The 14897-nt window shown below is 43.3% G+C and overlaps 1 protein-coding gene and 1 long non-coding RNA gene across 6 annotated transcripts in view; both read left to right on the top strand.

Moving 5' to 3' along the window:
- The window catches only part of LOC147576097 (uncharacterized), a 91562-nt gene extending 83648 nt beyond the window's left edge, over positions 1 to 7914 (top strand). Inside the window, exon 3 of the long non-coding RNA XR_015241761.1 lies at positions 7581 to 7914. This is a non-coding gene — a long non-coding RNA (uncharacterized LOC147576097). The remainder of the gene's footprint in view (positions 1 to 7580) is intronic.
- Positions 7915 to 9016: 1102 nt separating this feature from the next.
- The window catches only part of LCOR (ligand dependent nuclear receptor corepressor), a 134347-nt gene continuing 128466 nt past the window's right edge, over positions 9017 to 14897 (top strand). Inside the window, exons 1-2 of one of the 5 annotated variants that reach the window (XM_086680521.1) lie at positions 9082 to 9195; positions 10226 to 10299. Coding sequence is in view for 3 of the 5 variants with exons in the window: in XM_086680519.1 (XP_086536645.1) it covers positions 9852 to 9937; positions 10226 to 10299 (160 nt within the window). In the remaining 2 variants the exon portion in view is untranslated. Of the gene's footprint in view, positions 9200 to 9598; positions 9938 to 10225; positions 10300 to 14897 lie in introns of those variants that run through there. The other 4 variants (XM_086680522.1, XM_086680519.1, XM_086680524.1 and 1 more) reach the window with 4 other exon arrangements.

Consider the following 14897-nt stretch of genomic DNA (forward strand, 5'->3'; position numbering starts at 1 on the left):
TCGTGTGGATCACTTCTTCTTACAATCAGTTCATTGACCAGAACAAGTCATCCATTTGCTTGGGTAGCTGGTACACAGTGGGCTCTGTATAACCAGTCTTTCAAAGAAGAAATGAAACAAATTAGATGATTGCTCGGTAGGAAGGAGCCATTTTTGTTAGATGGCAAAAGTGTCAGATATGGATTTTGCACATTTTGCCAAAGCTCAGTGAGGACTTTCTGTGATTTTAGCAAACTTTCCTTTTATTACTAAACCTAAACTTTTCTTTGAGGATTTCCTTTGGTTTTAAACACTTTCATTTTGCTTAACTCAGATGCATTTTATACCTTTACAGGCTTAAAAATTGAAACAAATTTTCCATGGAAACAACCTTCATTTGCTATCTAGTTATAAATAACTCCTTTCTGGTGATTCTTTTTTTTTTTTTTTTTTTTTTATTACACTCACCTAACAAAGACAATAGTGAACTGTTTGCTTGTTTGTTTTTTTCCTGAAAACCAGATGAACAAAATACCATGTGTTCAGATAAATAGATCCGCATAAAGATCAACATAGAATATGATTCTACGGGCTTATGGAAAAAAGGCTCTTCTTAACATTAGTGGCCACAAACACCCTATTTTCCATGATTTCCCTCTTCCTATGCTAGTGCCATGGTAATATTATTACTATGGCTTTATATTATAATATCTCAAAGTGAATGTCTCCTTGTCACATGTCAGATTCTCTGGAAGCAGAATTGGAGATGGACTTTGGGATGCAAAAATTTTATTAGGGATTAGCATCTATGAAAGGGAAGGCGGGGTGGGGTTGGGGGAGCAGAATTGGGCAAAGAAAGTAATCAAACTAAGATGCAGGTCGACAAAGCCTCAGCCAACCCAGTGAAGTTGACATATGCTAACTGTCAGTGTCCAGCATCAGGCTGAAATGGCCAGGCTATAACCTGCTAATCCTTAATCACCATATCCTGGCAGCCCCAGTAAAATGGGACCTTGGACAAGATAAGTCTCAGCAGCTGAGGCTAACCCTGAAGCTGGAGACTATGTAGCGATCACACTCCTGCAAGGCAGGCCAGGAGTTCTTTCTCAAAGGAAGATCAGGTTGCTCATCTCCTTGTCTAACATACTCTCCTTTGCTCTTTTTTTAAAAACTGACATCATAATTATTCATGGATCTTTGTTTCTCTTTATAAATTTTGGAAAGTTTTTTTTTTTTTTTAAGGGTCAGAGAGAGGGAGACACAGAATCTGAAAGAGGCTTCAGGCTCCGAGCTGTCAGCACAGAGCCCGACATGGGGCTCGAACTCACAAACTGCGAGATCATGACCTGAGCCGAAGTCGGCCGCTTAACCGACTGAGCCACCCAGGTGACCCCATGGAAAGTTTTTTCTAATTCCTTTTGGAATTTTGGTTAGAATGCCACAGAATGTATGCCACTCAATGTGGGGAGAATTGACATCCACTGGGTAGTGGTGTGCCACATAGACAACATTTGGGTAGTAAGAAGATGACAATCTTGGGAAGGGTTTGTAGAGGTAGCAGGCCAAGGAGGTAGCCAGCGTGATCAGGAGATTGCCAAATACAGAGGGGATCAAGCAAATAAATAGACTGAAGTCAATATAAAAAAAATACGGGAGCCTAGAGGTACTTGGTTGGCTCAGCCAACCAACTGAGCGTCCCAACTCTTGATTTTGGCTCAGGTCCTGATCTCACAGTTTGTGAGTTCAAGCCCTGCATTGGGCTCTGCGCTGATGGCATGGAACCTGCTTGGGATTCTGTCTCTCCTTCTCTCTGCCCCTCACCTGCTTGTGCAGTCTCTCTCTCTCTCTCTCAAAATAAATAAATAAACTTTTAAAAAAGTTACATTTAAAAAAAAATATGGGAGCTTGGTTTCTCACTGTCAAGGGGGAAAGGCTTGCAAGTATTCAGAGGTACTGGATTGGAATTAAATGCATCAGTGTAAAGTCGTGGTGTTTAAATATGTTTAAATATAGATATGGAAGTGGAAATAACTGCATATGTGAGTACATACAGATGAATATATATATATATATATATATATATATATATACATACATATATATATGTATTTCATAGCACCAACAACTAATAAGACCTAGTAGCCATGACATCCCAGTAGTAGTGAACACATTGAGCCCAAATCTTGATTTCTAAATATTATCCTCCACCAAAAGTAACCAGGGCTCTGTGGAGAAATGGCTGATTCCAGAGCTGAAGCAGGGAAAACACAAAATGAGCCTAGAACATTGAGTTGTACCCGAAAATAAGGAAATTGTTTGTAGTATGATGGGGGTATACCAACAGGACAAAGAAGTCAGCTTGAAGTGACTCCCACTGGCAAATCTGGGACAAGTAGGGCATGAAAATAAATAACTATAGCAATACATTACAACCCACTGAATGAAATAGGAGACCATGAGTCTATATTGAGAAAGTAAGTAATGAATAAATAAGTGAAAGGGGAAGAGGGAAAACTTTTTCTTGTATTAGAATGTAAACTGGAAAATACAGAAGAAATGATGAAGTAAAGAAATCACTTCTTGATCATCATCATTGTGATGATCAATTCAGGCAATGATTCATAGACGTTAAGGCTGATGGGTAGGGCAAGGGACAGGATATTTGCAGAATCTCAGATTATGTCCCTACAAAATATTTATCAAGTACAAAGGAAACAATGGTGATTTTTTGGTGGAGGAAACCACTTGACCAGATGAGCAAAATTCTCATCACATTGGTGTGAAGAGTTGACATCATCAGCCCTTGATGAGATGCATAGAGAACCCAGCCTCATTTCTGTGCTTTTTCTTGTCCAAATGTATGTCTGACTTGAGTCTAGTCATGAGGAACACTGCATAGACCCAGTTCATGATCATCCTACAGAATGAAAGACCTGTCCTTTTTAGGACTGTCAAGGTCATAAAAACAAACAAACAAACAAACAAACAAGGAAAGACTGAGGAACTGTACGGGAATCAAAGACACTGAAAATACATGCAGTTGTGAGAATGCAAGCTGGTGCAGCCACTCTGGAAAACAGTATGGAGGTTCCTCAAAAAACTAAAAGTAGAATTACCCTACGACCCAGCAATTGCACTCCTAGGCATTTATCCAAGGGATACAGGTGTGCTGTTTCGAAGGGACACATGCACCCCCATGTTTATAGCAGCACTATTAACAACAGCCAAAGTATGGAAAGAGCCCAAATGTCCATTGACGATGAATGGATAAAGAAGAAGTGTTATATATATACAATGGAGTATTACTCGGCAATCAAAAAGAATGAAATCTTGCCATTTGTAGCTACGTGGATGGAACTGGAGGGTATTATGCTAAGTGAAATTAGTTAGTCAGAGAAAGACAAAAATCACATGACTTCACTCATATGAGGACTTTAAGAGACAAAACAGATGAACATAAGGGAAGGGAAACCAAAATAATATAAAAACAGGGAGGGGGACAAAACAGAAGAGACTCATAAATATGGAGAACAAACAGAAGGTTACTGGAGGGGTTGTGGGAGGGGGGATGGGCTAAATGGGTAAGGGGCACTATGGAGTCTACTCCTGAAATCATTGTTGCACTATATGCTAACTAATTTGGATGTAAATTTAAAAAATTAAAAAAGAAAATTTAAAAAAGAAAATACATGCAATTAAATTCATTGTAACTTCTTGGACAGGATTCTGGACTAGAAAAAGGAAAAAAGACATTTTTGTTACAGAGAGTGAAAATGTCATGGGTTCTGTATTGTATCAATGTTGATTTCCTGACGTGGATGGGTCTTTTGTTCTGTGGACATACACACTGGATATTTAGGGGTAATAAGGAATCAAGTTTGTAGTTTTCTATCAGATTGTTCATAAAAAGACTCAACAACAACGACAAAACCATATACCGTATATAGATACATAGAAAGCAGAAGCAAATGTGGTAAGATATTAACAATTGGGGAATCTGTGAGAAGGGAATATAGGAGTTCTAGCAACTTTTCTATAATTTGAAACTATTTCAAAACAGATATGATACAAATGAGTATTCATATTTAATTTTTGGGACAGGGAGAGACAGCATGAACGGGGGAGGGTCAGAGAGAGACACAGAGTGGAGACACAGAATCTGAAGCAGGCTCCAGGCTCTGAGTTGTCAGCACAGAGCCCGACGCGGGGCTCGAACTCACCGACCCTGAGATCATGACCTGAGCCGAAGTCGGCCGCTTAACCGACTGAGCCACCCAGGCGCCCCGAGTATTCATATTTAAAATAAAAGTGAAAACATATGTTCACACAAAAACTTGTACACAAATATTCATAGCAGCTTTACATATAATAGTCAAAAAGTGAAAGCAATAAAATATCCATCAACTGGAATGGATAAACAAAATGTACATCCATATGATGAAATATTAATTGGCAATAAAAAGGAAGTATTGACACATGCTACAACGTGGATGAACTTTGAAAAACATCGTGCTCGGTGAAAGCAACCAGTCACAAAAGACCACTAACTGTACAATTCCATTGACCTGAAATGTCCAGAAGAAGAAAATTCACAGACACAAAAAGTAGACTAGTTGTTGCCAGGGGTTGAGGAGAGCAGGGAATGGGGAGTAACTGCTAACTCATACGGAGTTTCTTTGGCGCTGATGAAAATGTTACTGTAGTGATTGTGGTGATGGTTGCACAACTCTGTAAATATACTGAAAACCACTGGTGGGTAAATTTGACAGTATGTGAAACATATCTCAATACAACTTTATAAGGAAAAAAATGTCACAGACAAACATATAACATAAAGTCAAAAAGCTTTCTGGGCACACAGGCAGACTGAAAAGGAAGGAACTTTAAAAATCTGTACTAAGCAAGAAGAGCCACTCCCTGAGTAGTTCCACCAAAGATCAGAGCTTCCCTTCTGTCCACCAGGCCTTGTCCCTCACACTAGGTCCCATATCCTCTATAGTACAGGAGGCAGAATAATGTGAAGATTAAGCATCTAGCTCTGCAGTCAGATTGCCTGGGTTCGGATCCAAATCTACTATAACCTATGTGACCATGGGCAAATCACTTAACTTCTCTGTGCTCTGTTGTAAAATGGGGATACTTGATTGGGTTGTTGTGAGGAATAAAAGACCTCATCCATTAAGAGTGCTTTCAAAAGTGTTACTTATTGGAATTCATTAGAAGCTATGGTTCTTTTGTTTCAGCTTACTTTTTTTTTTAATTTTTTTTTTTTAACGTTTATTTATTTTTGAGACAGAGAGAGACAGAGCATGAACGGGGGAGGGTCAGACAGAGAGAGGGAGACACAGAATCCGAAACAGGCTCCAGGCTCCGAGCTGTCAGCACAGAGCCCGACGCGGGGCTCGAACTCACGGACCGCGAGATCATGACCTGAGCCGAAGTCAGACGTCCAACCGACTGAGCCACCCAGGCGCCCCAAGTTTTAGCTTACTTTTTGAGAGAGAAAGAAAGAGAGAGAGCATAAGTGGAGGAGGGGCAGAGAGAGAGTGAGAGAGAATCCCAACCAGACTTTCACAGCATCAGAGCCCGACGTGGGGCTTGAACTCACAATCCATGAGATCATGACCCGAGCTGCAATCAAGAGTCAGATGCTTAACTGACTGTGCCACCCAGGCACCCCAGGAGACATCTTTCTTTAAAAGGCTCCAATCCATTTTATCCTCTCATTTCTCTGACATCACTTCCCTATTAAAAGCCACCTACAACCAATCAGACACAAGCTTGATATAATTCTGACCAATGAGTCCTATGGTTCACAGAGGCTACCCCCTACTCTCTGATAGTCATTCTCTGTGCTCCTTGCCAAAACTCACTCTGGGAATGAGGATATGCCTCAGGGAATGTTGTTTTCAGAGGCCAACGTCATTGCTGTTACTCCTTCATGCTCTTATATTGTAACAAGCATCTTGGTTTCCTGTCATCCTGTAGACCGGACAAACAGATGGGAGCCTAATCATGAGAGTTGATACTCATTTATGCTAACAACGTGTCAGCCATGGCACATGATCGTTTCATTTCATCTTCACGCAATCTCCATCTTGTAGACTATTATCCTCTGTCACATGAGGAAACTGATGACCAGAAAAGTTGTCAAGGCCACACAGGTTCTAAGGGATGGAATGAAGATTCTAATCAGTCTCTCTGTATCTTCAGATTCTACTCTCTAAACCAATGTGTTGTATTGCTCGATCCTCCCCCGAATGGGAAAAAGCTTGCAGCTGAGATTCTATTCCAGGGTAGCCAGAAGAGTTAGAGGTCAGAAATTATGTGTTAGATACATTTGTGTCCTAAGTGTCTAGGACACTGCCTGACACATGACAGGAGCTCAGATTTTTGTCAAACTGCTCAACTATGCAGCGGAACATCACCTCTCACATGGAATTAAATGAATCTGCTGCATGCGGAGTCCTGCTTCTACTTGCAGGGAAATGAGAGGGTTTGGGAGGCAGAGAGATCTTAGTTAGAATTCTGGTTCTGCCATTTGGTAACGTTGTGATCTTGGACAAAGGCAGTTAACCCCTCTGAGTCTTGAATCTATAATCTGGAAAATGTGAAAAGTAGGTAAAAATAATATCTACTTCATGGTATTGTTATTCATATGGAATGAAATAAAGTTGCAATGTTAAACATAGTTACTCAATAAATGATAGTTATTATTATTGCCCCCTCATCCTTTTTTCCAAATAGGCCTTTGTGAGAGGTCAACTATATGTTGGTTCCCAACTTAAATAAGTGAAGCAACAATTGCAATTCAAAGTGGAGTAGTAGAAATAGAATTGAATTAAGAATTGGGAAATCTGGCTTCCTGCCCCCCCCCTCCCCCCGGCTTCTGGCTTTTCTTGTCCACCTTCTACCCAGCAGCTATGCAACCTTGGTCAAGTCACTTTATTTGTCTGGGCTTGTAATTCCATACCTCAAATTAGAGTTGATCTCTGAAGTCTCTAGGATCCTCTTAATCTGCATGTCTGAGACCCCTTAAGAGATTATGTTGAGGAAGTATTACCCTTGGCTCAATCATTTTAAACAGATTATATGGGTAACTGGAAAATATATTCACTAACTCATTTTAGAATTACGTGTTGTTGTTCATTTATTTGAAACTTTATGAAGCATGCTTCCTCCCAAAACCATAGAAACTTGGTGAAAAGCTGCAAGACGCAAACCTACCACCTAGCGGTGAGGAAAAGAAGATTCAGATTGAAGATAAAAGATGTCCTGCCATCCATCACATGTGCAGGGTGCCTGTCCTCAGCAATCTTTGATCTCATATTTGTCCTTTCCCCTCACCACTCAGGATAGTTTTGTGTACACAGAAATTCAATATTTCCTGACTTAATAGTTTGCTCATTTGACAGCACTCTTTAGCCAATGAAATAACGTGGACTTTTGAAAATTGTGGAATAATCATTGGTGTTAGATTTGGGAAGCAGTGATGCCATTCTACTCATACATCTCAAACCAGTTCTGCCCAAGAGTCCCAATCAGTCCACCTCTTCTTTTTTTTTAATTTTTTAAAATGTTTTTATTTATTTTTGAGACAGAGAGAGCATGAGCAGGAGAGAGAGAGGGAGACACAGAATCCGAAGCAGGCTCCAGGCGCCAAGCTGTCAGCGCAGAGCCCGACGCTGGGTTTGAACTTACAGACTGTGAGATCATGACCTGAGCTGAAGTCGGTTACTTAACCGACTGAGCCACCAAGGCGCCCCCAGCCCATCTGTTTATGGATAGACACGACATTCCACAAGTGCCTGGTTCAAGGAACCAGGACCACTGCTTTGAAAAGACACAAATCAATACACCAATGGGATTCTTGGAAGTATTTAATGACTTTGTTTTACCTACTACAGTAATTAAAATTAAGTCTTCATGTTTAAATTTAAATATCTAAAAGCAGGAATGCACCATCTTTAAGCTTAAACCCAAAGGTGAGGAGGAGGCCAGAATCCTAGGGTATTGGGCTTATTGGTAAAGAGGGATCTATTTTCCATTTAAAAATTTTGCTTTTCTAGTCAGCCCCCGCTTTCTCCTTTCGTTCCATTTTCTCTTTTCTCTTTCTTTCCCCAATAACAGCCAAGTAATTACGATCAGAATTGTTTAAACGGAACAGGTAGCGTCCTAAGTCCTGGGACTTAATTATCCCAGGTTTTCACCTGAAAATCTCTTTGGTCACTGAAAATATTTCTCGAGCCTTTCTTGAAATATGGAATTATGCTATTTTCCAACACTCTGCTTTAAGTATTGTTAATTTAGCCTTATTTTGAAATACTATTTTCACTTTAGTACGATTTTCTTTAACTTCTCTCCACACACGAGGGGTTCCGAATATTGCCGCTTTGAGAATTTCGCCCATGGTCAATCAGCCTTGCTAGTAGAAACCTCCTCGTTTTTCGTTTAATTTAAAACGCCTGGTTTCCATTTTTACTGTGTTTACGAACGTTGCCCAAGACTTCCAAAGACTTAATAAACTACACCCTTCTCACGTTTTACAACTTTGGGGCTATGTGATTCCACGGGCATCCGGGCATTTACTCTTAACTCGGCTTCTTTAAACAGGCTCCCGAGAGGAGCAGTTTCGGCCGAGAAGTTTAGAGAAGCAGTTACCACGGAACTCGCAACAGTTGGTGTCGGGCGATAGGCAGGTTAGAAATGATAACTGGGGCTAGTTTAAGAAACACAAAGTCCAGGGAAGGGAGAGGAAAGGGCAGCCGTGGCCTTGGAGTACAGTGCGGAGGCGGTGCAGGGTCGCGGTGGGGGGGGGGGGGGCGCGCGAGCTCCTGCTCCCGGAAGGGGCATTCCTGGCCCGCCAGAGCAGGCGGCGGCTGCGGCCAAGGAACGCAAGGACCGTAGTCGAGCGCCCGCGCCGTGCCAATTGCTGGGCCGACGCACTGCCAGTCCGCCCCCGGGAAGACGCCGGGGCCACGGCGAGGTGAGGCCGGCCCTGCCCCCGCGCCGCCCCCGGCGGGAGGCGCGACGCCCAGGCCGCGGGTGCGTGCGCGGCCCCGGGCGACGCGGCTGGGCGTGCGCGGGGCCGCGGCGGAGGCAGGGCCGGGCGGGCGGCAGAAGATGGCGAGGGTGTGTAGGCGGCAGCAATGCTCCGTTGAGAGACGCGGCTTTCGGCAAGAACTGGACTCGTGGCGCCACAAGCTCATTCACTGTGTAGGTGAGACCCTCCCCCTGCCGCCTCCGGCCCTCGGGCCGCCACGCCACCGACTGCCCCGGACAAGGGAGGGAGCCGGGACAGAGGGAATTGCTGCTCCGGCCCGCCCGCCCTCTTTGGCTCGGGCGTCCCCCTCCCCCACCCCCCGGAGTGCGGGCGCGCGCGACCTCCGGGCGGGCTCTCCCCCGCTCGGGTCTGAGCGCGCGCGCCAGCCCCTCCCCTCCGCGCGCCTTCCCCGGGGCGGGCACTCGGGCGGGAGCGCGTGCCCCCTCCCTCCCCCGCCTCCCCTTTTCCCCGCCCGGCGGCCCGGCGCCGCCGACGGCTTATTGTGGAGACTCGCCCCGCGGTGCTGCCGCTTGACTGGGGGCGCCGCCTCCGGTCCTGCGGAGCCGGGCGCGCGGGGGGGGGGGGGGGCGGGGGCGTGCTGGGCCCTGGCTCAGCCCCCTTCTCCGCTCTGGCCGGCGCCTTACCGCTCCTGCGCTTCCCCTCCCCCACGCACGGCGGCGCGCGCCCCACTGCCCGCGTGCACGCGCGGCGGCGGGCGGGCGGGCGCCCGGCGCTCGGGCGTGTGCGAGGCGTGAGGTGGAGATGGGGGCGGAGGGAGCCGGAGCTGTCACAGGCCCCGGGTCCGCCTGACCGAGCCAAGTAGGGTGTCATGGCCGCGGGGGGCAGCGGCTGCACTTCCTCTGCGGGCGGCGGTGGCGGCGGCGGCCGGGGAGTTAATCCTCGACGTTCGGGTCGGTGTGTGTGTATTTGTGTTCGGTGTGTGCGCGGCGGGGAGGAAGGGGGTGGGACCGGGTCCGACCGGGAAGCTGGAGCGGGGGTCGCTCTTGTCCCCTTAGGGGATTTACCGGAGCCGCCGCCTCGCCGAGAGCCTCGCCGCACCCCCCCCTCCCCCTGCCTCCCGGGCCTCGGGTGGCTTTTTCCCCCACGGGCAGGAGGGAGTGTGGACGGGGTCGCCCCGGGAGGGGCCGGGCGGCCGAGCTGCGCCTCTCACACTGTGTGTTTTGTCTGTTTTTCTCTCCCAAGGTCCCGTTTCCCTCTGTGCGGCGGCCGGCGGGACCATAAGGGCTTAACTCATATATTTAACCCCCCTCCAAAAAGTAAGTGGCCCGTGTGGTGTCTCCGCTCCGCCCGCCGCCCCCTAGCCCCAGTCCATCCTTGTGTCTGACTCTCCTGTCCTCCAGCATTGTTATTTCCCCATCTTTGCTTCTGTGCTGCTGCTGTGTGGGGAAATGCTCTCTCGTGCTTTTCCGTCCCCCAGGCCCAGTTCTCGGGGAGGCGCAGAATTCCAGCCCCTTCCTCCCCCTCTCCCCCCGTGGGGAATATTCTTGGGAACCAGGTCTTCCACAGCAGAATCTAGGAGATTTTGTCCGTTCGCTCGGGCCCCTCATCCCCTCCTTCCCGACAGGGTTTCGTTGGAAGGAATTATGCAAATCCTGCTTTCTGGTGTCCATTCAGCGGCAATTTCATGCGGTGAGAAGTTCTCTTTGTTGTGCGAGGGGGAGAACAGACACTGATTTAATAGACATATCTGTTGGGGGGAAGGGTAGAGGGGGTGTGGAGAGGCTCAGTTTGGAAGAATTACAGCACTTGGTTAGCTCAGTGTCTTTGTGTTTGAGCTTTCTGGCTTGACAGGAGGGTATGTCCTTTACAGTGTCCCATAAGAGATGTTTTCTGTAATAGATTAAAAAGCAAAACTGAAACTTTAAGTGAAACGTAAGGTAACCTTTACCTAGGGAATGTAAGCCCTTCCATCTCTGCAGTGTTTCATTATAAAGATACATGTGAATTTTGTTAAGGATTTAGACTGTAACATCAAAATTAACATAGGTAATGCTTTAAGGTATCTGATACCACTTTGGTTGTCCACAGGTTAAAAGTACATCTTAAAACGTGCCTGTGTAAGTAATAAAGGCATGAGTCAATTTTTTGGTGTAATTTGACTTGTGGATATATTTTAAAATTTTCTTTCTACCAATCCAAGCCTACCTCTGCCCTCTAGAAAGCCTTTTGGTTGTCATTTATCATTTATTCTATTTTGTCTCTGCTTGTGTTTTTTCAGACCTGTCATACGTTTGCTAAAATTTTACGTCAGATTAAGCACTTTATGAATTACTTATTAGTTGTAACCATCATATGAAAGGCATGTGGCTTTTGAGAAGCGTGAAATTAATGAATTTTCAGAATTGTGAATATACTGAAATCATTTTGAAGACTTTTTCATGTTTTTGTTTCACTTTTTTCATGATTTTTTTTTCAGTGGGGCTTTTTAGGTTTTAAAAGATTACTGTTTTAAAAGTTACTGTTAGTTAAGATGGTTTTAATGAGTTGTTTATCTTATTCTAATTCTGTTTGCTTTGAATCCTTGCCTTCTGCCTCAGGCTCCCTTTTTATCCGTCCTTGCTAGTGTTTGTGGTTACTTACTGCTGCTTGACAGCATCTTTTTTTTTTTTTTTCCTTCAATGACTAATAAAGTCTGGTAAATATCTGAATTGAATATCAAATTTTGATTCATTTTTTGAAGGAGGATTTTAATCTGGTCATCCTGTTTCTTAAAGCATAGTTTTAAATCCAAATTTCCACTTGGATTAAAGTTCAGGAGGTATTTAAAGTCCAGAGTGCAGAGCAGTAATACACAGTTGATAGTCTCCCAGCTAAAATCAATTAATTGGGATTCATATTTTCTTTTTTATTATATGTAATTTCTTTAAGAGAAGCGTTCTAAATAAATCAATTGTAGTGTTAACTTTCTATACTTAAAAAGGCCAGCAGTGATTCTTAGTGCAAAAGGCAACTACTTTGTCACTAGCAAATGTAATAATTCCTCGTTTACTCGTTTATTTTAATGAGATTGGTTCTGAACAGTTAACCTTCTATGTGATTCTGTTGACTGATTGTCTTAGTGCTTTAGGGTCATTTGGTTTCTAAATGTTATTTAATTGGTAGCAGTCTTTGGGTTAAAAATGAATTCTCATTTATTTCCAAAATCAAATTCTTCTATTTTGGGGGGCTGTTTGGTGGGATGCATTGGGATTGTGGAGGTGTTTTGTTTCTATTATTAGGTTTCACTTGTATTGGAATTAGTAGCAGTTTCAGACAGTGATTATGATCAAAATGGGTATTTGGTAACCAGGTGATTATTGAGATGTCCTCTGGGACTTTGGTAGTCCATATTCCAGGAAGATTGAGGTTCTCTCTGCTGCTTGGTGTGTTGTAAACTATTGCTTGGCTGCTCCTCATCCTTGCTGTATTCTCAAAAAGCTCTTCCCAGTGTAGGGAAAGTTTTGTTGATTTCAGGTTAGCTCTGGCTTGGCTGAAAAAGGATAGCATAGTAAATTTTTTTAACTTACACAGTCATTTCAAATTGTTCTGATTCCCTCAAATGTGCTTGTAGCTGGAGCAGTTAGTTCTAGGAAGTGTCTGAATAATGGCATTTAAAAAACATTTTTTAGCCTTATGGGGCTACACTGGATGACTTCTAATTTCTTTCAGAGAATTAAGCATTCGTCATGTGTGGGGACTTGCCACTTTCAAGCACCCACCTAATTCTGTAGCTGCTTGTATTAATGCTGTTTTTAGGAATGAAAGGCAGTTAGGTGAGTACTTACTTGATTTAAATTTGTACCTGACACTGGGTAGACAAAAGTATTGGGTAAGCTACCCTGACCTTCAGGAGCTTTTAGTACATAGAGAAGATCTGGTGTATTCAATAATAGTACAAGGCAAAATATACCATATTGTTGCGCAAGAAAGTTCTATGAGTGTTTAGAAGTGAAAGAAATCTCTTGAGATGATATAGGAAGGCTTTATGAAGAAGGTGGCAAATTTTTGCTTCATTTTGATGTGACGGGCATTTCTTTCATGAGAAACAAGTAAAAATGGCAAAGGATGAGAATGAATTTAAACTGTTTAAGTCTATTTAAACTACAGTCTGTGATTCATGTAGCGGATGTATAGGTGATAGTTTTGCAAAGGTAGGGTGTAAGGTTTTCTACTGCAGGTTAAAGTGGGGTCTCTTTGTTAGGCACCTTGGGGTTTATAATACATTTCTGTCCTTAGCTCAGAGGAGGAATGTTTCCTTTATTTGAGGATTCCATTGTGGAACTCACCAATGACTATAAAACAACTATATTGTTTTTTAAATCACCTTAACAGGGATGATATTGTTATCCAAAACAGTGTCTTCTGCATAAACTCATTTGGAGGCTATACTTTATTTCATCACACAAAACCTATTTTTGGAATTGCCTAAAACCAGTGGTGTGTGTATGCTTTGAATATCCTTACTATTGACAAATTTTCATCCTTAGAGGGTGCATTTGGTATTTGGAAACAGTTGAAAAGTGTTTTTTTGTGGCAAATAAAGGTGTACGTGAAATAACAAGATTGATTTTCTTTCCTGGTTTGCAAACTGGCTGTGAAGCTCAGCAAAGGGGTTTGATTTGTTTTGATATGCCTCAGAACTTCTCTCTCTTTTTTTTTTTTTAATTTTTAATGTTGTTTTTTTTTTATCTCAGAGAGAGAGACAGAGACAGAGCATGAGCGGGGGAGGGGCAGAGAGAGGGAGACACAGAATCCGAGGCAGGCTCTGAGCTGTCAGCACAGAGCCGACGCGGGGCTCAAACTCAGGATCTGTGAGATCATGACCCCAACCGAAGTCGGACACTCAACCAACCGAGCCACTGTGCCCTTCTGTTGATTCTTAATTCTTTTATGTCTACCCATATGCTATATGGAATCTGGACATTGGATAGATGTGAATAAACAAAGCTGTTGTTTTTGTAGTTTCAAGTTAAAAATTTACCATCACTAACCTCCAAATTATCTTTTACTCTTTGTGAATATTTAAAAAATCTTTTTACTATTCCTTACAGTTGCACATTGCTTTTGGGATTATTCCAGAGTGAATTATTAGCTCATTTTATTGATTGTCTCTTGTCTGCAGGAAGTATCCCAAGTACAGTGGCTCATACCCTGAATTTTGTTTTCAATTGACATATAATTTATGTACCATAAAATTCATTCTTTTAAAGTATACAGTTCAATGAATTTAGTTTATTCACTACATTGTGCAAACATCACTAATTCCAGAACACTTCAATACCCGAAAAAGAACATCCATACCCATTAGCAGTCATTTTCCATTTGTCCTGTGCCTCAGCCATTGGCATCCCCCAGTCTATCTGTTTCTGTGGATTTGCCGATTCTGGACATTAAATATAAATGTAATCATATAATACATAGCCTTTTGCGTCTGGCTTCTTAGCATGTTTTCAAGATTCATTCATGTTGTAGCTTGTATCAGCACTTATTTAATTGTTTTTAATGTTTATTTATATTTGAGACAGAGCATGAGCATGAGCAGGGCAGAGGCAGAGAGAGAGGGAGAGACAGAATCTGAAGCAGGCTCCAGGCTCTGAGCAGTCAGCACAGAGCCCGATGTGGGGCTCAAACTCGTGAACTATGAGATCATGACCTGAGCCGAGGTCAGATGCTCAACTGACTGAGCCACCCTCACTTTTCTTTTTTATGGCTAAATAATATTGCATTGTGTGGACATACTGTGTTTATCGTTTGTCAGTTGATGGGCATTTGAGTTGTTTGCCCATTTTGCCTATTATGAATTATGTTGCTATGAACATTTGTTTTCACTTTTCTTGGGTCATGTGAAAACTTTTAACTTTTTGAGGAACTGTCA

The sequence above is a fragment of the Puma concolor genome, chromosome D2 (assembly GCF_028749965.1).
Source record: "Puma concolor isolate L17-30 chromosome D2, mPumCon1.1.hap2, whole genome shotgun sequence".
Classification (NCBI taxonomy): domain Eukaryota; kingdom Metazoa; phylum Chordata; class Mammalia; order Carnivora; family Felidae; genus Puma; species Puma concolor.